This window comes from Pteropus alecto, unplaced genomic scaffold (genome assembly GCF_000325575.1).
Source record: "Pteropus alecto unplaced genomic scaffold, ASM32557v1 scaffold213, whole genome shotgun sequence".
NCBI lineage: Eukaryota > Metazoa > Chordata > Mammalia > Chiroptera > Pteropodidae > Pteropus > Pteropus alecto.
Window position 1 is genome coordinate 207,759 of NW_006434829.1, and position 24,907 is coordinate 232,665.

A 24,907-nucleotide genomic window follows, 5' to 3' on the forward strand; every position below is an offset into this window, starting at 1 on the left:
AGTGCGGCGGCGGTGGTGTCGGAGGTCAGCCTGTCTCCTGGGGCCGAGGGCCGCCTGGAGAATGTGTCCCTGGTGGGAGATAATGTGTCTGAGGCCGATGGGGACGAGAGTGACAGCTCCTCCTACAGCAGCATCTCCGCCCCAGGGGTGCACGGCCTCCTGGTGAACACTGTGGGCGCGCGGGAAGCCTCCTACATGGTCGGTGGCCAGGAGGTCGCCGCCAGCTCCCTGGGCCAGTTCCCGTCCATCACGGATGTCCTGCAGGCCGCCACAGCCGAGCACCAAGACCGGGCCCCGGCCGTCAATGGGGAGGTGCGGAGCCGGGCCGGCAGCGTCGGCAGCAGGTGGGCAGGCAGCCGCTTCCTCTCCTAACCCGTAGGCTTTGACGTGTCCCGTGCACCACGTGTGCTGCGTGGCGGACATGGAATCGGGGCTGCCCGGTCATCGTCTGCAGCACCGCAGTGCTCTGCCCTCCGGCACAGCCCTGGGCTCACGTTCTAAAGGCCGGTCCAGGGGCTGCCCGAGATGCCTGCCTGCAGTGCGAGCGTTCATGGGAGCTCTCTGCGGAAACCCTGTCACTTATTTTTAAAACTGGGAGGGAGGGCAGCAGCAGGGCGGCGCTGGGTTTCGAGGGCACGGACACATGGAAAGGAGAGAACCAGCAGTCACGTTCCCACCACCTGACCCTTCGTGCCTTTCCTTCCAGCGTGTCCGTGGGAAGTTCCGTGGCCGAAACTCATGATGAAATGTTGCAGGTTCTTAAAGAAAAAACAAGACTCGAAGGACAGCTAGAAGCCTTATCGATGGAGGCCAGCCAGGTAATGGCTGTCTGGTGGGTGTGTCTGGGGCGCGTGCTTCCTGTTCCTCGGGTACAGTCTCATACATCTTTAAGAACGAGCTGCAGCGGCAGCCATACCCTCTGTCCCTGACATTCATCTGCGTCATCGGCCTCAGAAAGACGGTAGTTTCCCGCCTGACTGTTCACTCACTTTTTCCCCGTATCTGTCAGGGTCTGCCTAGGAGATTTTGTGGCTCTGCTATTAGGGACCTAACAGTGCATCATAGTTCAATTGTTTTGGTTCATTTCAATTTTTTCTGGCACGTTAAGATTGTCATTTTTGCCCATGTCATATTTTTTTGCTGTGGGTTTTGCTTTTCTGTTAACGAGCTTGGCTTATCTGGTTAGCATATGCCTGAAAAATAATTTTCTGTCCCTTAATTTTCAACTTTCCTGTCAACAATTGGAGTAGATTGGTTCTGTTGAATTTGACTCTACGCATTGGGCGTGGAGAGCTGGAGACACCGGCCCCGAGTATCAGGTCCCAGCGAGGGCATTTCTCTTAGGTGGCGGGGAGGGGCCGCTGATGCCAGGAGCAGCTGGCTTCGATGAGCTTTTAAACACGCCGTCCTGTGATACGGGCCGGCCGCTCTGTCCATGACGTGCTGACTGAAGAGGCGATGCCGAGCCCGCGATGGCAGTGTTTGGACACGACTTCCACTCTGTCCTGCTTCAGGATTAGCTCGTCAAGGGCGTGTCCCTTTCAGCTGTGTCCGACTGCTGTCTCAGTTGTCCCTTACCTTCTCATTCTCCTGGGGGCTCGTTTCCTCTCTCATTGTATCCGAACCGGGACCCCAGTGGGTCAGCCAGTGCGACACTTTCTGGCTTTTCCGTGGAGACGTGCTTACTGTAAAATCGCGTCGCGCTTGCTCGGGTAACTTGGTACCTTAGGTGTTGGTCCTCCTGTTGGTTGGCTTGGGGGCTGGTCGCCAAGATGTTGGTCTCCCCTTGACATCACAGCTTGGAGTTCCCACGTATACCCCTGACAGACCACGCCCTTCGCTCGTCTTGTGGACGTGCTCTGCTGCCCTGGGCTTCGCGAGGCCCCACGGTCTCGTCACTCCCTGCTCTGTGCTGTGGGCAGCGGGCCTTGTGGTCCCGCTGCCCAGAGCAGAACAGTGCTGCAGGCCGCTCTGTGCCCTGGAGCCCTGGCCAGAGCCCCTCAGGGCCGGGCCCCCTGTGTGATAGCAGTCTTTCCTGCAGACATGTTCTGCCAGGCTGTCTTCCCCAGATCTGGACCTTACTGTTCTCCATCTTCAAGGGCCCGTCAAGACTCCTGGTTTTCTTTCTTTGTGCATCTGTGTGCGTGCTTACATGGTTTTCGGTTTTTCAAACAAATGTGTTTCCCAGCATCCTAGTGGGTGAATGGGTGCTTGCACTGTTATCCCAAGTGCTACCCTGCTCGGTGCCACCATGTATAAAATGAGCACACCGTGAGTGCCGTCCTGCCCCCTGGGCTTGTCTGGAGAATCCGCCTTCTTTGGCGATGACTGTCATGCTGGATGGCTGAGTAGTTTGGAAGACATGGTGCTTTCCTGTAAAGTGCACCTGTGGACACCGCTCTTTGTCTCTTGGTTTGTTGTGGCAGCCTTCTTAATTTAACACAGGGCAGAAGTGACTTAATTTTCTGAAAGTCAGCATGGCTATTCGGCAACCCTTCCAGGCCCTTAAAGAAAAAGCCGAGCTGCAGGCGCAGCTCGCCGCCCTGAACACCAGGCTGCGGGCGCAGGCGGAGCACAGCCATAGCAGCCAGCAGAGGCAGGATTCGCTCAGCTCAGAGGTGGACACCTTGAAGCAGTCGTGCTGGGACCTGGAGCGGGCAATGAGCGACCTGCAGAGCATGCTGGAGGCCAAGAATGCCAGCCTGGCGTCCTCCAACAGCGACCTGCAGGTGGCAGAGGAGCAGTACCAACGACTCCTGGCCAAGGTGGAGGAGATGCAGAGGAGCATGCTCAGTAAGGACAACACAGGTGCGTGGCCCCCAGGTCTGTGGCTTGGACCCTTAATCCTTGCGAAAGGCCCAGAGAGCTGTCGCCGGTGGGGGGGACCGTCATCATACTAACGTGCGGGGTGTTCTCCCTTCTGATTCATACGTGAGGGGCCCGCTCTCCTAAAGTAGGTATTAGTTTCGTTTGAGCGTGTGGACATCGTACGTTTTTGTATATGCTTCGCGAGAGTGGCTTAGGTCTGAGAAGTGGACTCTGGACCCTCGAGAGTCAGTGGTTGTCATTTCGACTCACTCAGCCTTCAAAGTCCATTGGCCTTTGGGGGCTAGAGCTGCCTGCTTTTGCCACAGCATTGCAGATTCTGTTTAAAATATTTAAAAGCAACACTTAGATTGTTGATTAGTAAATCTTTATTTTCCCTACCTTAAGTTTAGGTTTTGGGTCTAGCTGGACCCCTGTGGGAATCACTTGTGGCATGACACTAATGTAATAGCAGGTCCAGGGGACCTTGGTGGCAGGCCATGCACAGAGCAGCGTATGGCCCTTCCCCTGTGCTGCCTTCTCACCCTGGGACACAGACTCTTCCCCAGAGTTGACATCTGCCTCCAGCCAGATGCCGGGGAGGCTGGTTTGTCATTTCCCAGCTCCTCCTCCCCGCACCGTCTTCTTCGATGCGAGGAGTTGACCATACCGGCAACCAGCAGGTGTTTGTGTGGAACTGGTGACAAGATGCTATTCCTGAGTTTGTCGAGGCTACAGATGTCATTAGGTCCCTCGAGACTAGAGCCCTGGCCTCCACAGAGATGCTGTGGACACACGGCGGGCTCGGTGTGCCCAGATCCCCCAGGTGTGGCCTGGATCCTTACCACGTGCGTCTGCCATGAGGTCAGCTGTCGCTGCACCTCAGGGCATCCGCGGGCAGGTGCAGAACCAGAAACCAGGGCCTCCTGATGCGCTCACTCCCAGCCGAGCCAGCCTTCAGCTCTTATGCCTCAAACGCTGTCCTTCTAGGTCTACTTGGTGCCACGTTTTTTTTTTTTGCGCTTTTTTTGATGGTTTTGCTATTTAAAATGCACCCTAGACACTGGTATTCCTAAGTGAAGGAGACTATGATGTGTTTTCCGGAGAAAACACGTGTATTAGATGAGCTTCCTTCAGGCCCAGGTTACTGTGCTGCCGGCCCTGGGTTCCTGCTAACGAGCAACTGGCAGACAAAGTCAGGTGTCGTCAGACAGACACACAAACACAAAACAGGGCTGCATATTGATGGGTTGATGAGATGTGACCACAGCTGTTTCCTTCAGGAGCCATGGTTTAGCGTTCGTGACTTTGAACCTTACTACAGCGCATAACGAGGAGGAGCCGCTTTCTTGCTCTCCGCAGAGCGGCCGGCTCCTGGTGGTGGCGGTGTCTGAGCAGCTGTGCTTGCTTGCTTCCAGTGCACGATCTGCGGCAGCAGATGGTGGCCTTACAGAGCCAGCTACAGCAAGTGCAGCTGGAGCGCACGACGCTGACCAGCAAGCTGAAGGCGTCCCAGGCCGAAATCTCGTCTCTGCAGAGTGTCCGGCAGTGGTACCAGCAGCAGCTCGCCCTGGCGCAGGAGGCCCGGGTCAGACTGCAGGGCGAGATGGCCCACATCCAGGTATGCCCCGACGGCTGGGCAGGCCGCACTCCACATCTCGTGCAGACGACTGCTTTTTCCCTAAGTTAAGACTTCCGCTTTTAGGTGTCAGAGATGCATTTTTAAAAAATCTGCTAACCACTCACGTAGCCCACACGTGTCCTGTACAGGAAGTACCTCCTTGTGACCTTCTGACACCGGGGGTCTGACAGCCTCTCTACTTGAGCTTGAGCAGGTTTAATTCTAAAACACATTTCCGGTATGTCCTGTATTCCTGGTTGTGAGTGATAAGGCTCCTTCCCTCTGAGGGCATCTTCCGTCATCTGAACCGGGCTCTTGAACCCCATCCGCCTGGTCTCAGGACTCTCACAGCCCCTGGTCTCTGCCCTCCAGTGACCTCGTTTCGGACTCACACAGAGGTCAGCTCGCGTTGCCTTCCCAGCTGGAACATCTCCCGTCTCCAGCTCCTTCGTCACCAGGTCTTTCCTGTGTGAATGCTCGTGTCCTGCATCCTGCAGGGATCGTCCTCCCCTGCACCTCGCTCGGTTAGGACGCAGGCCCCAGTGGGAGTGTGCATGGTCCAGGTGCGCAGGCTCGCTGGGCCGCTTCGTGCTGCCGAGGCGCACTCTGCCCGGGGCTCGGCGCTCTGGCCTCACTGCTTTGGTCACGAAGGTGCCCGGTGGTGCCTGAGCAGCCTCAGTCCTCCTTTGGCATTTAGCTGGCATTTAGTTTTGTCCTCACCTCTTTTTTTGGTCCAGATAGAATACCGTAGGTGTGGTAAAACTTTTTTTAAACAGGACGTAAAATACTAACTCTACCAAATGCTTTTTTCTAAAAAAAAAATCAAAAGTCTATAAATGTATAAAGTAGAAATTTTCTTAAATTTATGTTACGTGTTTAAGCTAAAGGACCATACGTAACATGCTTAGAAATCACAAGTTAATGAAGATGAACCTACAGCACGTTTATGTGAGGCATAAAATATTTTAAAAAGCCAGATTTATGTGTCACTCTACCTGAGAACTGGGGCCTGGACGACAGAAGCAGAGGAGGGGTCTGGGGCAGTGGCCGCTTGGGAGCTGTAGCTGGTTTCCTTGATTACCTGTGGGACCCGAGTCGAGTGTTCCTTTTTAGGGTGTTTAGTACATTTTCTGCCTCTTCCCAGGCACACAGGCGGGTTCCCAGGACCACGCAGGAGGGAGCGGCATGCAGGGCAGTCTCTGTTCTTCCATTGCCTTGAGACACGGGCCTAGCAGACTGTACCTCTCCTGCTGCAGCCGCTCCCACTGTGACCTGAGACAGCTGCAGGTCTGGGAACGTTCAGGTTGCATCTGGGAGTGATGAGCTCAGAGGTCCAGTCACAGGCCGTGTGTCCTCGGACTTCTCTTCACTGACCCCTCTCTGGGCCAGCATGTCGGAGAGCTGTAAAGCTGGCTCCGTTTTCTTGGGGAGACAGTCAGGCAGAGGGGGCCTGACTGATGGCCTGGGTCAGACCCTGGGCTAGATTGCCAAGGCCATTGCTTGAGGATAGCCGGGGTCAGCCTGGGGAGTGTGCAGGACGGGCAGGCACTGAGCAGCCACAGCCGTCCCTGTCCCTCCAGCCCCGGCCGTCCCTGCCTGCGGGGCTCCCAGGTGTGCCTTGACGGTATTTGTGTAGCCCTTGGGGATTTGGACCTCTGACTTCAGGCTGCCAGCCGCCCTTCAGGCACACAGAACCAGCTGGCCCTAGTGACAGGGCGACTGGCAGGAAGGCGGCAGTGAGGCCCTGCGTGGTGGAGTCCCGGGGAGCAAGCCACCTGGGGCCATGGCTCACCAGAAACCCCCACCCTGGCAGCCTCGGGGATGGGCTGGTCTGCGTTTGTGCTTGAAGTCTAGCAACTTTCCACCTGGTGGTTTTCTCTCTGAAGGTTGGACAGATGACCCAGGCAGGCCTCCTAGAGCACCTGAAACTTGAGAACGTGTCCCTGTCCCACCAGCTGACGGAAACACAGCACAGGTCCATCAAGGAGAAGGAGCGCATTGCTCTGCGGCTCCAGGGCATTGAGGTGAGGCCCGCGGTTCTGCGGCTCAGTGCATCAGCGCTGTGTGGTTGTTTTTGGATTAGGGTTTTTTTGGGGGGACATTGATTGAGGTAAAAAAAAAGAAAAGTGTAGAAGTACATACGTATACGTAAACATTAGTGTAACATGAATACATTTTTTGGCCTTTTAAGATATTGAATAGTGTACAGCCACGCCACCCTGAACAAGCCCGATCCCGTCTGATCTCGGAAGCTAAGCAGGGTCGGGCCTGGTTAGTACTTGCATGGGAGACCGCCTGGGAATACCGGGCGCTGTAGGTGTAAAAAATAAAAAAATAGAAATGAGGGATTGTAAGCTGACAAGGTCCTTGCAATCTGTGAGGTCAACTAAGGGTTGCCTCGCCTGAAAAATTAAAAAAAAAAAAAAAAAACCATTATAAACAGCCTGCAGTGATTAGGTATGGGGTTCAGTGCCTCACATTCACTGTAAGCTCATCTCTGTCACTCATCTGGCAGTGGTGACAGGCTCCTCCTCCCTGAACTGCAGGAGGCCTGCGCACCATCACTCACCAGGTTATTGGGGTGGTGCTGGGCAGGACTGGCTGGGAGGGTGGAGTCTGGTGCGTGTCTCAGCATTTCAGAGCCTGGTGGTCATAAGCGTTTTCTTGTCTCCAAGTACTCAGCCTACATTATGACTTAATCCGCCAACAACCGTAGGAAGTAGCAAGGACCATGGCCAGCTGCCCCACAGGTTATTTCCAGGGGAACAAGATGCAGTAGTTTGGGCTGAGACCCAGTACCTGCTCCCTGTTCTAGCTGCGAGGCCCTGGATGGTTTCTTAACCTCTCTGAGCCTTGTTTCATTTTTCTAAAATGAGGGTCAAAATAACAACTTAATAGGCTTATTCGGAAAAGTAGAGAACAGAGTACACGATATCTCGGGGGTGTGTACCGTGGCAGTTTTGTGCTATGGGTGTCACTGGCCTTTGACAGTCACATGGCAAGTTGGCATCCCGTGACTGGTGTGGTCTCCCATCTCCCTTCTCCACACATGGCCTTTTGTCCTCACGGATGCCGTGGATGAGGGAAGAGAATCTTGGCATGAAAAACATAGGCTTCAAGGGCTCCAGTGTCAAAGAACTGAAAAATTTTAAGTTGTGTATTAGTGGTTTTTTCCCACTTGGATATTGGGTCCTACCTGTACAGTCAGAGTGAGGAATCCGTGCTGCCCCACGGCTCCTGGCCTCTGGTCTTACCGAATGGCATTGAAAAGGAATGTCCACGTGTTCACAGCCCGGAAGTGGGCACCGGCTGCAGCCTGTCCTCACACGAGGGGCAGTACGGGGTCTCCTTCACGATGCTGCATCCTGGTTCCTCGCCAAGTCGTCTGTTTGCTTCTGCCTTCGGCCAAACCCAAGGGTCCACAGAGGGGACCGTGGGCAGGGGAGGAGGCAAAGCAGCCTGGATGGGTAGTGAGAGGTCACCAGCCTCTGCCCTGTGTGGCCTCAGCTACTCTGTTTGCAGGTCGTGCATAGGACGGTGATGTGGACGAGGGCCCCTCTCCAGGTGGCGGGTTTTCCTCCTCAGTCTGCGTTGGCCGTCAGCTTACTCTGCTTTTTAAAATATAACCTGTCTTCTGGGCACAGGCTGACATGTTGGACCAAGAAGCCGCCTTCGTGCAGATTCAGGAGGCGAAGACGATGGTGGAGGAGGACCTGCAGAGGAGGCTGGAGGAGTCCGAGGAGGAGAAGCAGCAGCTGCAGCAGATAGTGGCCTCGGCAGCAGCGCTGGAGCAGCAGTTAGCACAGGCAGGCACCCGGGGCTGCGTGGCCGGCCTCGCCATGTGTCTGTACGGGTCTGTCCGTCTAATTCGTTTCGGTGTCCCGTCGTCAGATCTGGCTGCTGTCGCAGAGCTGGCCGGGCACTTGCTCTGCAGTGTGCTTCTGCGCCAGATCTTTCTGTGCAAAGACGGCCTCCAAGTGTCCGTCCAAAGTATTTAAAACCTGAGCAGGGAAAATGTGGAAACTCTTGGGGCGCAGTGGTATTTCCATTCAAGAGTGGTCAGATTGAATCCAGTTCCTTCCTGTCCAGGTCAAGTTGACGTTGCATCAGCGAGACCAGCAGCTAGAGGCCCTGCAGCAGGAGCATCTGGACCTGCTGAAGCAGTTCACCTCGACTCAGGAGGCCGTGCAGAGCAGGGAGCAGGCCCTCAGCGACCTGCAGGTGCACTTTGATGAGCTGCAGGCCAGGCTGGAGGAGCTGCAGGTGGAGGCCACTTCCAGAGACGACATGATCCACTTCCTGCAAAACGAGAAGATCGTACTGGAGGTGGCCCTGCAGGCGGCCAAGAGCAGCAAGGAGGAATTCGATAGAGGCACCAAACGCTTGGAAGGTGGTGCCGAGGAAACGCTGGACACTTTAGAGCAGTTGAGACGAGAGTTAGCCGTCAGGTCCAGCCAGGTAACGCATTTCGCCATCATTTTGTTAGGAATCGAAATCACACCTGCGAGAGCTGACACCAATTACTTGGGCCTTTCTTTGGACACCTTGTTTTGCAAATGTGAAGGAGTGCGTCCAGGGCAGAGCCCGGGGCTCAGCTGGGCGGGGGGCCACACTGGCCAGGGCGTACTTCCGGCCTGCTTTCCCAGGGTGCATGGGTGCTGGGAATGGAGAACTGAGTTAGGCTTGGGCTTCGAAACCAGTTTCCATCCACAGATGAGTGGAGCTCAGACAGGAAGAGCTGTGTGAACTTTTGGTTTTTCCTTCCCGTGCGCCTGATTGCGGTGGGTCCCGCTGGACGTGACAGGACAGCTGTGGCGGCGGCGGGCAGGGGCAGAGAGCTGGCCCGAGGGTCTGGGTATATGCGGACATGACCCGGGTCGCCACACCTGGGGGCCGTCATGCTAACAGCGGGGCGTGACTCGGTGGAGGCGAGCGTTAGAAAATACAGAACAGCATCAAGGATGAGGTCCCCCTTTGGGAAGTAAACTGAAGGCGGCTGCGTTCCGTCTGCCGAGCTGGCCGAGCTGTTCCTTTCTGGGGGGCTGAGCGAAGCAGCTCGGTGCTGCAGGCCGGTAGCTCATAGGGCCTGTGCGAAGCCTCTTAATGGGTGTGCTTTTACTGAGTGTTTAGCTCGGTAACAAGGACATCAGCTGACAACTTGGAAACTAGAAGAGACAGCCGTTGGCCTAGGCGTTACCGATCACATTTAAGTTTTGCCTCTGTTGTCATTAATAGTCACTGGCAGCTACACCTCGGATTAAGCTTATTATTCTAAAAACAGTGGGGAGGGAGTGGTGGCGGCTCTCCTGTCTCACTGGGAAGCCATTTTTCCAGCCCGGATTCGGGGACCCACAGTCAGCCTAACCCTGGGAGCTAGAGCTGAGCCACCAGTGTAACGTCTGCACGTGTGTCCCTCGTAGGTGGAGCACCTGCAGCAAGAGACTGCCACTCTGCAAAAGCAGACGCAGAAAGTAAAGGAACAGTTTCTTCAACAAAAGGTAAAGTCGTGTTGTGACATTATTTATTGAAAACGATCCTGTGTGGTTTAATCACATCATTAGAACAAAGTGGGTCAAGAGGAAGGTAGTGTCTAGATCCCTTAATTGATTCTGAGGTACAGTCCTCGCCCCGCGTTTCAATATCTCAGAACAGGTGCGTTTCCATCCTGGGGTTGGCGTCTGTCACACAAATCATGCCCTGCTGCCACATCAGCGTGAGCGTCACCAGCACACGAGCTGAGTTTTCTGTTTAACAGACATGTTCGAAATCACACCATGACCCAGCATGGACGTAGGTCATGGAGTGTGCGCGGTGCACGGTGTGCGAGTGAAGCCAGTGCCCACTGCTGGAGTGATGGGTGCAGAGCGTCGCCACGCGCCCGGGGTGTGAGGAGGAGCGGCCCCAAGGGAGCGCTGTGAGCGGTGTGGGTTTTCTCGCTGATACGTGGCGAGGGGTACCTGTCATACCGGGCAGCTCAGGGCAGAAAGAATTGCCAAAATCCACGGAAGATGAAATGGTTAAGACGCCACCAGCTGCCATGATAGCTCCGCACGTCACCCAGACTTGTTCAGAAATATAAAATAGTGGGGTGTCTCAGTTGATGGTGGCTCGGGTTTGGTGAAACGTGTTGTCTTTGGCCCAAAAAGTCATGGCTGGGTGAGTGGTGGGCTTTCTCGTTGGAGCTGCGTGGCTGCTGGGAAGGCCCCGCCCGCGCTGGCTGCAGCTTGTCTCGGGCAGGTGATGGTGGAGGCCTACCGGCGGGACGCCGCCTCCAAGGACCAGCTCATCAGCGAGCTGAAGGCCACGAAGAAGAGGCTGGACTCGGAGGTGAAGGAGCTGAGGCGAGGGCTCATGCAGCTTCAAGGAGACAAAGCGTCTGCAGAGGCGGAGCGGTCACGCCTGCAGAAGGAGGTGTCCCAGGTCAAGCAGCAGATGGCAGCTCTCGAAGGGCACCTCGAGTCGGTACAGAGGGAGCGCGATGAGCTGGAGACGCACCTGCAGGTCTGGGGACATGCAGCTGCGGAGGTGCAGCCAGAACTGCCTGGGGGCTTTCTGTGGGGGATGCGGGCATGGGCGGGCCTTCCCCAGACGAGCCAGAGCAAGGCCCTCCTGGACGGAGTCAGCCACCAGGAGAGAGCCAGGGTCCAAGGGATGGCATGGAGTCCCAGGCGAGCGACACGATGCGCGAGGAGGGTTCTGAGCTTTAAGTATGGTGGGAGCCACCGATGGACGCAGAGTGGTGATGGGTTGATGTGCACATGGGGCAGTCCCATGGTCATGGAGTTAGGAGCCTGGTGGCAGGGTGGAGTGGGGAGTGCGAGCCCACAGCCCAGCGCCCTGTCCCCGCTAAGGGGCATTTCCTGACATGAGGAACTGAGAGACGGTGTCAGACGTGACCTCTGACTTAACACACGATGCCCTGGGAGCCCTACGACAGGGCCAGGTGCCCTCCAGGTGGGCAGATGGGCCGGAGGCCACAAGCTGAGCGTGTCGGGAACAGATGGCATTGGAGCCATAGGGGCATAGGTCGCACGGGAGGAGCTGCAGGAAACCAGGCTCGATGGTGACACCTGCAGTGGCGTGACCGTGTGCTTTGGGGAGGCTCGGGGCAGCGGTTAAGGCCAGGCAGTTCAGTCTGTCCCCACGGGTGCTGGAAGAAGCCAGGGAGCCGTGACCCGGGGCTCTCCCGCCTGATGGTCCTCCCTTCCCGGGTGTCCCCTCCAGCACTCGGGACACAGGCAGTTCCTTGGGCGGCCCGGAACCCGGCCGTTGAGCACGGGTGCCATCTCGGGGACAGGCCACAGCGGCCGCGGGGCTCTGCTCCTCACTGGCCTTTCCCTCCCGTCTCCTGAAGTCTCTGCAGTTCGACAGAGGGCAGACAGCCGCTGTCACGGAGGCCAACGAGGAGCTCAAGAGACAGATGGAAGAGCTGCAGCGAGAAGCCACCAGGTGAGTGGGCCACGTGCGCTGCTGGGGACCCGTCCTTTAGCTTTTCCTTCTTGCGTTTTCCTGTCGCGTTCTTATCGGGACCCCAGCTCCTTGACAGGGCGACATCTGTGCGTGTGTTTCACAGAGGGGGGCCTTCTCTCCCGGTGCTTCCTGCACCGCTCTGCGCGTCTCGGCCCGGTCGTCGCGTGTGTGGCTGCAGTCGGGGGGAACGCTGGCGGCATCTGTGGGTGGCAGGGAGGGCCGTTCTCCACCCTCACAGACCACACGGATGGCTCCCGGAGCGGAGAGCGGCAGGGCGAAGCACGGTGATGCGCCCTGCGTGGCACCAGCACCGGCCGCATCCAGGGCTGGGATCTGGGTGGCCCCGCAGCTGTGGAGTGTGGATCTGAGACGCACTGGCCTTGGCTCAGCGTTGCGTGCTCGGAAGTGCGGGCCGTGGCGGGGCAGGTGAGTCAACGGCCTCTGTCTGCCACCCTAGGGCGCTTGGCGAGCAGAAGCAGAAGATGAGACGGCTGGGCTCGGACTTGAGCAGCGCGCAGAAGGAGATGAGGACCAAGCATAAGGCCTACGAGAGCGCCGTGGGCATCCTCAGCCGCCGCCTGCAGGAGGCCCTCGCCGCCAAGGAGACGGCCGAGGCCGAGCTGAGCCAGCTGAGAGCGCAAGCGGCTGACGGTGGCAGTGACCTGACACTGCGCGTGGGTACCGGGTCTGCTCTGATCCCTCTCAGACTGGGGATGCAACATGCTACAAGCCCTTTCCCCAAAACCCTCGTAGAATGGTCCAGGGAGGAGCAGGACTGCTGTGTGGCTGCACGTCTCTAAAACGCAGGCCGACTTCGGTGTGACCGGGGCTGGAGCTGCGCAGGGCCCGCTTGCTTAGTCCCTGCCGCCTGTGAGGTGTGCGGTGACGGCCTGGTCCTTGAGGCAGAGTCCAGCGCCCCTCCAGTGTCTGGGTAGCATTTTCTCTGAGCAGCGTGCGTGGGGAACCCAGGAAGGTTCTGAATGAATAGGCACTGGGGTGCTCCTGAGCGGGGCCAGCTGCGAGCTGCTGCACGGCCAGTCTCCGCAGCTGGGTCCCACAGAGGAGGGTGTGGGTGTTCTGGGGTCGGGGGCTTTGGACCTGACCGTGTGACGGAAGCAGACCCATGGCTCAGGTGGGCGAGGCCTGTTGCTCTCTTGTCGGCAGAAGGTTGAGGCTCAGCGCTGAAGGACAGGAAGACCAGCTGGGGCTCCCGCAACAGCAGAGAGATGGCAGGAGCCAAGTGGAGGCAGCAGAGTAGAACCCGGGGGCCGAGGGGGAGTCATCTCCGAAGTGGCGCCGACAGCTCACAGTCAGTGCCGGGAGGGAAGCTGGTGTGTGCGAGCACAGGGCGGCCCCCAGCGTCCAGGCTCAGGTGTCTGCATGTGGCTCTACTAACAGGTGGCGTCATACTGGAGGAGTTGGGGAAGGAGGTCGGTGTGGGACATGTCAAGATGGAAGTGGTCCTGCCATTAGTGTGACTAGCCAAAGCCTCCCACTTTGAGGTCATTGTTCACGATGAATGGTGGCTGGCGTCCCAGAGGAGGGTGGGGTCTTGTGTTCCTGAGACAAAAGCTCGCAGACTGCCTCGGAGTGTCCCCGTGTCCCCACAGCCTTGCCTGTTGGAAGCTGATTCCTTTTAGTTTGCCAGTGTAGGTAAAATTAATGTGCGTTTTATTTTTTACTCCAATTTGAGTCATTTCACGTAGGTTTAGTGTTTGTAGTTTTTCATATGAAGTTTGTCTCTGTCTCCTGAGGATTTATGAGTGGGGAGACTATATCAAATTAAGTAAAGCAAACACTTCTTACTCACGTTATTAAAGCATTGGGAGGGGGGACTTAGTCACAGTCTCCCTTTTACTTTAAGTATTTTTTCTCTCCCTCGCTTAGCAGTGGGTGTGAGGGCGTGAGGCCTGTGGTCTCTCCCGTCCCCATGCTGCCCAGCTGGCACAGCTCAGCAGTTGTCAGATGGGGACCTCAGGCCGGTTACTTACCTTGACCCTCAGTAAAATAAGATAAATAATGGAACCCCCTCGGTAGGGGGCTGAGTGAAGAGACAGCTGCAAAATGCTCAGAACGCCATTTGCGCCACAGTGGCAAGAGAGTGTGCACACGTGCGTGTGTCCACGTGCACGTGTGTGTGCGCGCACCCATGTGGTGGTGGTATGTGTCTGGTGCAACTCAGCTTCTGTGCCAGTCATTTGTAACTCTTAGATGTTGGTCAGAATTCACCTGTGTGTCCAAGGCAGTTAGCTGAGAGTCATGTGGTTTGCGAGCTGTCAGTCAGCCCTGTGGAGGAAAGGGAAGAGCTGTGAGAAGCGTGTCACCCGCTGGCGTGGTCAGCAGCTCACGCGGTAGGTGGATGCGGACCATGCGGGGAGCGAGGCAGGCACTTGTCGTGGGTGTACTTGAACCCGTGACCCAGCCCAGCTTCCCGTCCCGCTACTAGGAGAGAATCCAGGCCCTGGAGGCAGAGCTGCAGACCGTCAGCCACAGCAAGGAGATGCTGGAGAAGGAGCTGCAGGAGGTCATCGCGCTGACTAGCCAGGAGCTGGAGGAGCTCCGGGAGAAGGTGCTGGAGCTGGAGGACGAGGTAGGCGAGCCCGCTGCTCGGGGGCCTAGGGCGAGGGACCCAGAGAGCCAGCGCACGTGCGCGCTCACCACAGCCACCGTGTGACCGCTCCCTGGGTCTGAGCACCAGATGCCAGACGCCCCCACAAGCCCGCAGCAGCCGCCCTCCGATGAGGCCACTTGTGCTCCCGGCCACCCTGCGCGGTGGCGCTAAGTTTTGAGACAGCCCTGCCCCTGGTCAGAGCACTATGGTCGAAATACTGGATCGCCCCCTGAAACTGGCAGAGACCCTAAAAGAACCCACAGAGCCTCCAGCCCAAAGGCCACGGCCGCCCCGCCGTGGTGCATGGGGCAACTGTCGTGTCCATGTCAGCCGGTCCGTTTCTGGTGAGCGACCACTCCATTACCACAAGTGACTGCTCACCGCTCACCTCGCCGGATCGTTGCAGCTTCAAGAGTCCAGAGGCTTTAGGAGGAAGATAAAGCGCCTCGAGGAGTCGAGCAAGAAGCTGGCTCTGGAACTGGAGCATGAGAGAGGGAGGCTGGCGGGCCTCGGGCAGACCAGCGCAGCTCTGCGGGAGCACAACAGCGTCCTCGAGACGGCGCTGGCCAGGAGGGAGGCTGACCTCGTGCAGCTGAACCTGCAGGTACCCGGCACGCCCGCCACGGCCTCTCGAGTGTCCAGGCTGCGCTGTTCATGTCCCCTCACCACCGCCACGCCCACAGCAGCCAGGGCGTCTGGCCTCTGCCTCCGGCACTCCAGCCCCAAGACGGTAGAGCACCTCTGTCTGTCACCAAGGCTTGAAGAGCTTGTGGGTGGGCGGCTCCTGGCGAGGCAGATGAGACCTTTTCGGCTTAGGCCAGTCACACTGTACATAAGGACACTCGCCTGAGGGCTTCGTGTGACACAAACTCAGGTCTGAACCTTGGCAGGGGTCTCGACCTGGGCTCTGTGACCCCTGGGGTTCAGAAGGCTGGCGGTCCAGGGAAGTCCTCATGTGCAGGTCAGTGGCCTGACGTCCCAGCCATCGGAGAGCTCAGAGACATTTGTCAGGCACTGATCCTCCCCACCCCCGCACCTGCTGCATCGCCCCACAGGTGTTGGCGATTGCAACCCTGCTTTCCGTGCGTCCCTGGGTTCCTGGCCGCACACTTGAACATGACCTTGGGTTTTGCCCCTGTGTTCTCAGATTTCGGCTTTCATAGCCTTGCTTCTCCAGATGGGACCCTCTGTGCTTCCCCACCTCATCTGCTGGCTGGTGACGTGTCATGATGTGTGTGCCCCCACCCTGCGAGGCCCCCACATGGCCCTGAACAGAGTGGCCTGTGCTTTCTCCCGGGCTTTGCAGGTGTTCAGCACTTGACATCCTTCCTGACTCACCACCTCTGCCATGTGCTGCAGGTGCAGGCGGTCTTGCAGCGCAAAGAGGAGGAGGACCGCCAGATGCAGCAGCTCGTCCAGGCCCTGCAGGCCGCCCTGGACACGGAGAGGCAGACCGTGCGCAGCCTCAAGGAGCAGGTGCGTGGCCAGCTCCGACCGCGCCACAGCGGGGCCTTAGGACGCTCGAGTTCAGAGTCTAGAAGCCGAGGGTGGGTGCCCAGCAAGCATCAGCTCCCTCCCAGGGGTCTGCTGAGAACAAAGGTGTCACCTCAGCATTGCTGACAGTGGGAGGCTGGAGCCCCAATGTTCATCAGAACAAAAGGGCTCGACTGGACCACGTCGTGCCAGGGTACGGTGTCCTGCGGAATTTAGGGTTAAAGCAAACTTCAGGGCAACACATGACCCCATTTGTGTTCAAAATGACAGCCAGGAAAGATGGTTTCCTTGGCCCTTCACCATTTCCACCTTTGGACCAGTTTCTCCACCTGGCTCCTTTCCGCGCTCAGGTGTTCACCAGCGTCAGGTCGGCCACCTGGCCCCTTCTCTACTGTTTCTGTAGGTCTCCCCTTGTTAGGATGTAAGCCTCCTGGAACAAGGGGCGGTAGCTTGTGTCTCCTCGTGTTTCTGGTGCCTGGCAGAGCAGAGGCTCAGAACGTGTTTGTGCGTGCATGCGTGGGTGCGTGTGACCTGGGTTTTGCCACATCCTTAAAAATTCCTTAGTGGTAATGTAATAGAGGCAGAAGAAAATAATTCTTTGTTTCTTATGTGAGACAGTGAAATGCTCTTTTAAAATAGAACTAGTTTTAGATGTGTCAAGAACACTGTAACGTGAGCAGTTGGCTTGTTCTTGGCCCACGTTCGCCTGACCTGCGCTCAGCGTTTGGTCCTTGCATGTGGTCTCTGCAGACCCGCCACTCTGAGTTGGTCCACGGCGCTCCTCCCCTGCTTCTCTCTCCCCTCGCCTCCCATTCTTGCTGTGTGCTCAGGCGTCACTTGCTAATTTTACTCTCATCAGAAAGAAGTTCCCAACTAAAACTGCCGGGGGAGTGATGTGTATATGATTTTGGTTTTCCTTGTAAGGATAGTACTTGTGAATAATGTTTGTTTCTCTAAATGCATTTGTCTGATTTGCCTGATTGATCATAGAAATAGTACATGCTGGCAAAAAGTTTTTAAAAAAGTAATCAAGGTTAAAGTCCAGACCATCTTGACTCTACCTAGTGACAACCACTGAATTTGGGTGTTTTTCCTTACTTATGAGAGTTTAGTATGTATGCATATAAGTATTTATATTAAAATTTTTTAAAGAAGTACTTGCTACTGCCATTAGATAAAACTAAATTATTAGAAAGGAAAATGAATTTTTGTTATATTCTGAGACTCTGCTTGCTTCAGAAACCTTGAGAGAAACTTGCTGCCTGTGGAAAGGCTAGTTGCACAGGGCCGGTGATCGAGGGCTTCCTCACGGCTGGGTGGTGTGGTGGGAAAGCAGGTTCCTCGCAGGATACGTGGACCGTGAACAGATCTAATAGGAACGTGCAGATAAACTTGGAGAAAGATCCGAAATCTCTTTAGACCAAGAAAACCGTGGACACATTTATTCAAGCTGTGCGCTTGCGTCACGTATGTGTTGGGTACCTCGACCCTTTGTGGGGACTTGGAGAGCTTTGGCAGAACAACCTGCAGGAAGGAGCAGCTGGGCCACCGGAGGTGGTGGGCAGTGGCACTCCCCCACGGCTCAGACGGCACCCGCGGACGCTGCCGTCCTTTCTTCTAGGTCGCTGCTGCCAAGGCGGAAGCAGGGCATAATCGCCGCCACTTTAAGGCCGCCACCTTGGAGCTGAGCGAGGTGAAGAAGGAGCTGCAGGCCAAGGAGCTCCTGGTGCAGAAGCTGCAGGCGGAGGCTGAGGGTCTACAGTGAGTGCCGGGACAGAGGGCCCTTCAGGGTGGCAGAGGACGGGGTTCCGCAGCGAGTGCCCAGACAGAGGGCCCCATTTTGGGGTGAGCATAGGCTCCACAAGGGGTCTTCATATGGGTTGTCCTCCCTCTCTAATTAGCACAGTTGACACACTAAGGTCACCTGGGTTCTAGCAAATTGCTGAGTCCTCTGGAGGCAGACCTGGGAAGGAGGATACATCTGACTCCTGTCTCAAGGAGCCTGCAGCTTAACCCCCAAATTTCAGTCTTGATGGTGCTGTCCCCTCCCTTCACCTTGCTGGTATATCGTTGGGAACAGAGTGCCCCCCAGTGTCAGAGGCACTTGTCCCAAGGGCTGTGCCCACCTCCAAGGTTCACTGTAGGCTCTGATTGGGCATCCTCGAGTTGGACGTGTTCAGGGACGCTCACTGTTAGTCCCCGCGGCATTGTCGCTGCCACCGTAGTTTGTCAAATGGGCGTCTCCCAGGGGGTCGTGAGGCTCATTTAGCGAGCAGTGTGTGAGCTCTGTCATTTCAACTCTCACCCGAGACAGGTAATGTTGACCTGATACCATCTTAGGACGGAGGGCGGGGCTCGTGTCGGAGGAGCGCTGTAATTCTTCCTCGTTGTATGCTAGGATCCAGGATGGGAAGCATTCCCAGGAAATAGCGGAGTTCCAGGCGGAACTGGCAGAGGCCCGGACCCAGCTCCAGCTCCTGCAGAAGCAGCTGGATGAGCAGCTGAGCAAACAGCCTGTAGAAAACCAAGAGGTAACCGTTGGGGCAGCTTTGCATCCCAGTTGGCAGGGCCTCCAGAACTGGCCCCACTGGCTGCCGTGCAGGCCTTTCATGCCTGGTCTGCTTGGAAGGGTCACTGATTTTTTCTAAGTACGACACGAAACCACACACACAGGTATAGTTGGAGTGGTTTGGTAGTGTGAGAAAGCCATTTCAGAAATCTTGTGGTCATGTGACTTTTTCCCTCCCCTAGATGGAAAATCTCAAATGGGAGGTGGATCAGAAAGAGAGAGAAATCCAGTCCTTGAAGCAGCAGCTGGACTTGACTGAACAGCAGAGCAGGAAGGAGCTGGATGGAACTCAGCAGTTACTGCAGGTATCTGGCCTGCAAGGGCTGAGCAGGAAGTTGGGTGGCAGTCCCCAGGTCGGCACTGAGTGTGCACAGGGGCTGCAGGTGCGTGGCATGCTCCCAGCAGACCATTTGGCCACATCATCCCATTTCAGAAGGAAGGGGGCAGGCGGAGCCCAGAGCCCAGGGCCACGCCTGGGCTGAGCTGTGTGAGACACACCAGCCGCGGGTCTCAGAACATCCAGTAAATGAGACAGTGTGTGAAAGATAACCAGTCTGTGACACACTTCCAGTTGAGGAAAGGGTCAGGAACGGAACCTGTGATGGATGGCTCAGAATGAATGAATTAGAATTGATTTACGTTCGTTCTTAGTAATGGTTAGGCTCATTCTAGTCGCTGACCTTAGAGTTCAAACAGGGGCCTCCTGGGGTTCCTTGAAGAATGTAGACTTGGGAGTGTCACCAGTGCCTCAGCAGAGGCTCTGAAGTTGGAATAAGAACGCTGGGGGTGTGACTGTGACTGCACCCCTCAGTCTCGACTGCTGAAGAGGAGATCATGCCGAGAAGCGATCATCACCTACTTCGTATAACAGCCAGAGTTTTCTTTTCTAGCCCGTTAGAACTGTGATGTACAGATTAAGACCTTTGCAGTGTGTTTAAGATCTTTTAGCTCTTAAAAGTCTTTGTGGACTTTCGTTAGAACATCAGATCTGAGTTGGAGATGGTGCGGGAAGATCTGTCCGTGACCCAGAAAGATAAATTCATGCTTCAAGCTAAAGTGTCCGAACTGAAGAGCAGCATGAAAACTCTGCTCCAGCAGAACCAGCAGCTCAAGCTGGACCTGCGACGCGGCACAGCAAAGACGGTGCGTGGGCCCTGGCGCCGTGGGGCTGGTGGGTCTCCAGTCGTGCCGACGGAGTCGTGTGACCCACAGCGCGCAGCTGCTGTGTGAACGAGAACAGGGATGGAACATTCTGCTTGGACAGCAGGCCGATTGATTGTGGTGCCTTTTCCAGCAGAATGTTTGCTTTCCACGAATTCAGATACCGTATCGTTGTATTGGGCTTTGTAAACCAAACGAGGGCTTGGTTCGTCTGCAGCACTAACAAGAGCCCCCGGCCCCTAAGCAGGCCCAGCTGGGACAGAGCAGCCCCCAGAATGGGCTCAGGCCCAGGGACCCCAGGACCCCAGAGCTGAGGTCACGAGCCCTGCTCAGGTTGTCGGCAAACCCGGTGCATGTTTCTCCAGCCAGTGCATGTGTTTTCCAGGTCAGAGAGAGAAGCGTTCTGACGCGCTGATCGACAGCTCTATTAGCATCGTTTGCCTTTCTGTGGAAGAAGTTTGAAGTCCTAGGAAGGGGAGTCATATGAGTTGGAAAACTGACTAAATTTTTTAGGGAGACCCAGAGTCCAGGTTGTGTCTTTCATGGAAGCCCCACAGAGCAGCCCTGTCCTGAGGGGCCAGGACTGTGGCCTGTGCTCTTAACATGTTGGGCAGGGGGGGTTTCCTATTGGGCCAGCATCTTCTGAGCCCCTGTGGCTGCCAGCCCAGTGGGCACAGACGAGAGGGATGTGCCTCCAGGGCCTCGTGGAGCTGAGAAGCACGCTGACAGCACCTGAGGGGACGCCGTAGGGGAGCTAACCATGTGCTCTTAACAACAGAGGAAGGAGTTGAAAGGCGAGGCCAGCCCCTCCAGCCCCATGACACCAGTGAAGGTCCCCGACTGCCCCGTGCCAGCCTCTCTGCTGGAAGAGCTGCTGAGGCCGCCGCCCGCCGTGAGCAAGGAGCCCCTCAGGAACCTCAACAGTTGTCTCCAGCAACTGAAGTACGTGCCGGGTCCAGTTGCCTCATCCTCACACCACACCGTTAATGTGGAGGGGGCTTTGTCGCCAGCACTGAGTCCCCGGCAAAGGCTGGGCAGGTCTCTGGTAGGCAGGGTCCCTCGGCCTCTCAGGAGAATCGCCTGTAGCCAAGTGATCACAAGAAGCCGTCAAGTCGCCAGGGCCTGCGCCCTTAAGCCCTCGGCTCTGTCTTCCCCCCATCCTCCCCGAGCAAAGCCCACGTGCATGTGGCCTTGCGGCCCATTGCTGCATGGGGCAGAGGAAGGTGTCAGGCGTCCCTTAGGTTCTGTGACCCTGTCAGTGTTGCTGGTCCCTGAAGGCGCCACAGATGTGTCAGCGAACAGCTGTCTCGGCGGCAGCGGTGTCCTTCCTGGCTGCTTTGACCGGCGTGCCTCCCTTTGCCCCTTGTCTCCCCAGGCAGGAGATGGATAGCCTGCAGCGCCAGATGGAGGCACACACCGTCACCGTGCATGAGTCTCTGTCCTCGTGGACTCAGGGGGACCCTACAGCCAGCTGTGCTTCCCCAGAAGATCATGCCAACCCCAGGGGAGACACAGAGCAACACGGTCCGAGCAGGGCGTCCGGAGAGGGGCTGGGAATGGCGACTGCCGAGTGTCCCCACCCTGAGTGTGTGTAACTGCCCAAAGGAACATTCTTTCACAAGGTTATTAATTTACTGTCGCCTCCTTGTTTTCCTAAGAATTTCAGGTTCGTGTTCACCTTTACGAGGAGTAAAATATAAGAGCGAGGGTTACTAGGGGGTCGTTCGCAGCTCACAACCAGCTTTCCCCACAAAACGACCAGAGCGTGAACACCTAGTGTAGGTCTTCGTGAGGAGTGTTTGCAGGCGTCTGAGGGTCCTCGGCGGGAGATACCTCACAAGTGAAGGTGGACGTGGCTCCCTGCAGGTGGCCGGTCGCCATGGAGACCTGGTGCCAGCAGTGCCCTCTTTGTTTCCTGTTCCGGTCAGTCAGAGCGGTAGCGAGACTGTTTTCGCCCTTCTGGTTTTATTTTATTTTCAGTAGCCGTCCCACCGTAGGACGTGTATCTAAATACTGAGAATCGTAATGAGTCGTTGAAAACTATGTGCTGGAATTATTTAAGAATGACCTGAATTCTCTTTTTATTGATTGATTGCCTTTTGGAAATCTGCTGTCAGGAAATGATGTACATGTAGGATTAAGGGATGTCGGTCAGAAAATTATATTTTAAGAAACAACTATTTTATTTACTTTATCTTCGAAAACCAAATATTCTCAGCATTCTTCATTGCTTTCACTTCACTTTATTTTTGAGGGCCCCTCCCACGTCGTAAGTGCACATGCCCACCCGTCCGACCGCAGCCCTGCTCGGCCTTGCCTTGACCAACCCCCGGGTTGGCCCTCTGGCCACGAGGACTCCCCATAGGTGCTGCGGTCACCACACGCTGGCCTGGCATGGGAGGCGTGAGGAGAGGCCAAAGGTGAGGGGGGCCCTGCAGCTCGCACGCAACGCAACTCCCAGCCTCACGTCCCGTGCCCGAGTGGAGACGCTCCCCAGGGCCATGGTCGTCGAGGACGTGCTGGGCTCAGTGGCGACAGCCTTCAGGAGGGTGGAGGTCCTGAAACGCCCCATCTGGTGATCAGCGGGCTTCCTAGCGGAGGCAGCTGGCCCTGCGAGGAAGGCGCCGAGGTCCCCCAAGCGCTCCCACCAGGGACCCCGGCCCCTGAGTGCATGAGACTGAGGTATGAGGTGTGTAGATTTTCCACCTGAGCTGCTTAAACACCGCAGGAACTGACGGATTGAGACTTGAGGTATGTAATTTTGACTCCCGTTTGCTAAGAAAGTCTAAAGGGATATTTATTGTTATAGGTTAGAGAAGAGAGAACGGCTGCCTATGGCTCCTGTGTGGCCTGGTCTGATGGTGACGTGAAGTGTCACTGACCAGACATGTTCGAGTCGATGTATTACTTATCTCTTTTGTGGAGAAAGCGGGACGGTATTTTTAAGCTATTTGTGTTCCCTTATAATATGTTGTTTGGAGGTCAATCGATAAAGTAGCATTGATCACAAAGACATCTACTGCTTAAAAAAGATTCCCCAGTGAGCATCGGAACTTCTGAAATACATTTGTCCTTTGTGTAGGTTAATCTTGAACTAATACTTGAAAACTTCATTATAAATGTACCCTACTTTTCAGCTTAAGTTGGAAATCATTTTTGACAAAATTGTTTTTGTACCATTGGAAAAGAAAAATGTAATTTACGTTCTGTTGCTTTGGCTGCATTACCCTTCGTTTTAATTCTAAAACCAAGAATGGCACTTGGCCTCCTGCGGAGAGCCTGCCGTTGAGCGTTGGTCACTGATTGCACTTCTCTTAGGAAGGGGCAGCTGACTGGACACGTCCAGCAGGTGAAAGCCCATCTCTGCTTCTCACCCCTTCCTCCGCCTGGTTCCTGTCGGTGTGCGTGCGCATGCACGACGCCCTCTGGCCTCCTGTCGGCTCCCTGTGCCACCTCCACCCTCAGTTCCTATCTTTCGGTCCAGCAGACACCCAGCCTGTCTCTGGTCTGAGCTCTGGGGTGGCTCCATGTCTAGGGGACCTGTTGTGTTTACGCTGAGGCCGCCTTTGGGCTTCCTTAACGGTCACCTGCAGCAAGAAGTGGGACTTTTAAATCGCCTGTTGTTGATTTGTTGAGAGTCGTGTGTGTGTTTTTTCTTATCTCCAAGGGACTTTACTGGCACTTCTACCTCCCAGAGCCGGGTTGTTAGTGAATAACGTTTGAAATATTCTATTGTGGGCAGAAGTGGGAATTAGGAATTTACTCACGAAAAACAGTCAAGTCTGGAGTATTTATAAAAACAGGCTCGCTGTTGCATTCTTTGTGAATTGCATCATCCTCTGCGTTGAACACTATGTCACGTCCTCACTGTAGAGAATGTTGGCTCGGACACCTCATGATGTCAATAGTTTTTATGTTGTGAAAAAAAAACTTACTGCAATGTGGCTGTCATTGATTTTTCCTCAGTACGCATCAGATGGACGCTGAGGATCTTACAGGGTTAGATGCCTTCCTCCTCCTGTCGGGAAGGTTTGCCAGGCAGCATTTTGATGAGGTGTCAAGCGGGCTCTTGCTTGATCCGGGCCAGGGAGCTGCAAGTGTAGGAGGTCACATGAACCCTCCTAGTGTGAAGGCTTCTCGGTATAGAGATACTGCAAAGTCACCATGACTTGTATTTCTATGTCATGAGTATTATTTTTAACAAAGATAAATGTGGTGTGTAAAGATTTCTAATAGTGAGAGGGACCAGTGTATCTGAGGAGAAAAGTCCTGGGGGCTTCTCCAAGGACTCCGTGATGTGCATAGTGCTGGGACAAGTGACACACTCTGAGCCTAATTCACACAGGTTCGGTGACTCCACGTCCCAGGTGAGTGTCAACTGTATGGTAGTCTCAGGTTATATAGGGTCCATGAGGGTAATGTTTTAGAGGGTCTGGAAAACTCGGTGGGTTTAGGTTATTCATTTCTATTAAAAATTTCCTCATAAAAGGGAGTCATCAGGTGGAGGTGTTCAGGGGAAAGGTGTCATTGTGCACATGACTTGTAACTTTAAAAGGCATGTTGATTTTTTTATAAATTTAAACGTGCTTGGGAATTCCTTAAATTTTGTGCAATAAACTATTTTTTTGTTAAAGATTTTCATATTTCTTGGGGGGGGTTTACATATATTTTGTCACATTCGGGAGTTACTTTTACCTCATGTTACACACCCTGTTCAAATACTTGTCTTGAAGGAATTTTACTGTTCCGCCAAAGTTTCAGGCGGGCCCTGAAACCCACTTTGTCATGGCGGCTTTGACCACAGCAGAAGAGCTTCCGCCCGTGTTTCTCCCCCTCTGGCCCGTACCCGCCCTGTGTGTCACTGTCGGGGGCGGTGCTTATGGGAACAACCCAGAGGAAGGGGCGGCGGCTGCCCTCCGGGCTTGCTTCCCGCACCAGATGCTGCCATCCCGTCCGACGGCAGTGGGGCCGTGACTCAAGTCCGTTTTGTGGCCGCTGGTTTCACCGGTCATCCATGCTTCATTCTTGATCAAGAAGAGTAGCCCGGGTGGGTGGTCGTCAGGGAGCTGCTGTCACGACGCCAGCGCGGCGAATGCAGAGCAGAGGCGGCGGTGTCAGGCGGTTGTGTGGCGGGCGCCACCCGTTCCCGGGACCCCTGGGCCTGGGGGGCCGGGCT

At 55.7% G+C, this 24,907-nt stretch overlaps 1 protein-coding gene and 1 pseudogene across 1 annotated transcript in view; both read left to right on the plus strand.

Annotated features, from left to right (window-relative positions):
• Window positions 1–24,364, plus strand: part of GOLGA3 (golgin A3) — a 33,543-nt gene extending 9,179 nt beyond the window's left edge. Inside the window, exons 6-25 of the mRNA XM_025045488.1 lie at window positions 3–344; window positions 707–818; window positions 2,502–2,808; window positions 4,224–4,426; window positions 6,313–6,450; window positions 8,071–8,232; window positions 8,516–8,884; window positions 9,847–9,924; window positions 10,664–10,927; window positions 11,781–11,875; window positions 12,354–12,570; window positions 14,343–14,486; window positions 14,914–15,111; window positions 15,867–15,983; window positions 17,623–17,762; window positions 18,400–18,532; window positions 18,753–18,875; window positions 19,549–19,713; window positions 20,510–20,673; window positions 21,107–24,364. Of these exons, the coding sequence (XP_024901256.1) occupies window positions 3–344; window positions 707–818; window positions 2,502–2,808; window positions 4,224–4,426; window positions 6,313–6,450; window positions 8,071–8,232; window positions 8,516–8,884; window positions 9,847–9,924; window positions 10,664–10,927; window positions 11,781–11,875; window positions 12,354–12,570; window positions 14,343–14,486; window positions 14,914–15,111; window positions 15,867–15,983; window positions 17,623–17,762; window positions 18,400–18,532; window positions 18,753–18,875; window positions 19,549–19,713; window positions 20,510–20,673; window positions 21,107–21,326 (3,691 nt within the window). The 3' untranslated portion in view covers window positions 21,327–24,364. The remainder of the gene's footprint in view (window positions 1–2; window positions 345–706; window positions 819–2,501; window positions 2,809–4,223; window positions 4,427–6,312; window positions 6,451–8,070; window positions 8,233–8,515; window positions 8,885–9,846; window positions 9,925–10,663; window positions 10,928–11,780; window positions 11,876–12,353; window positions 12,571–14,342; window positions 14,487–14,913; window positions 15,112–15,866; window positions 15,984–17,622; window positions 17,763–18,399; window positions 18,533–18,752; window positions 18,876–19,548; window positions 19,714–20,509; window positions 20,674–21,106) is intronic.
• Window positions 6,628–6,746, plus strand: LOC112478391 (annotated as a pseudogene).
• Window positions 24,365–24,907: the final 543 nt, after the last annotated feature.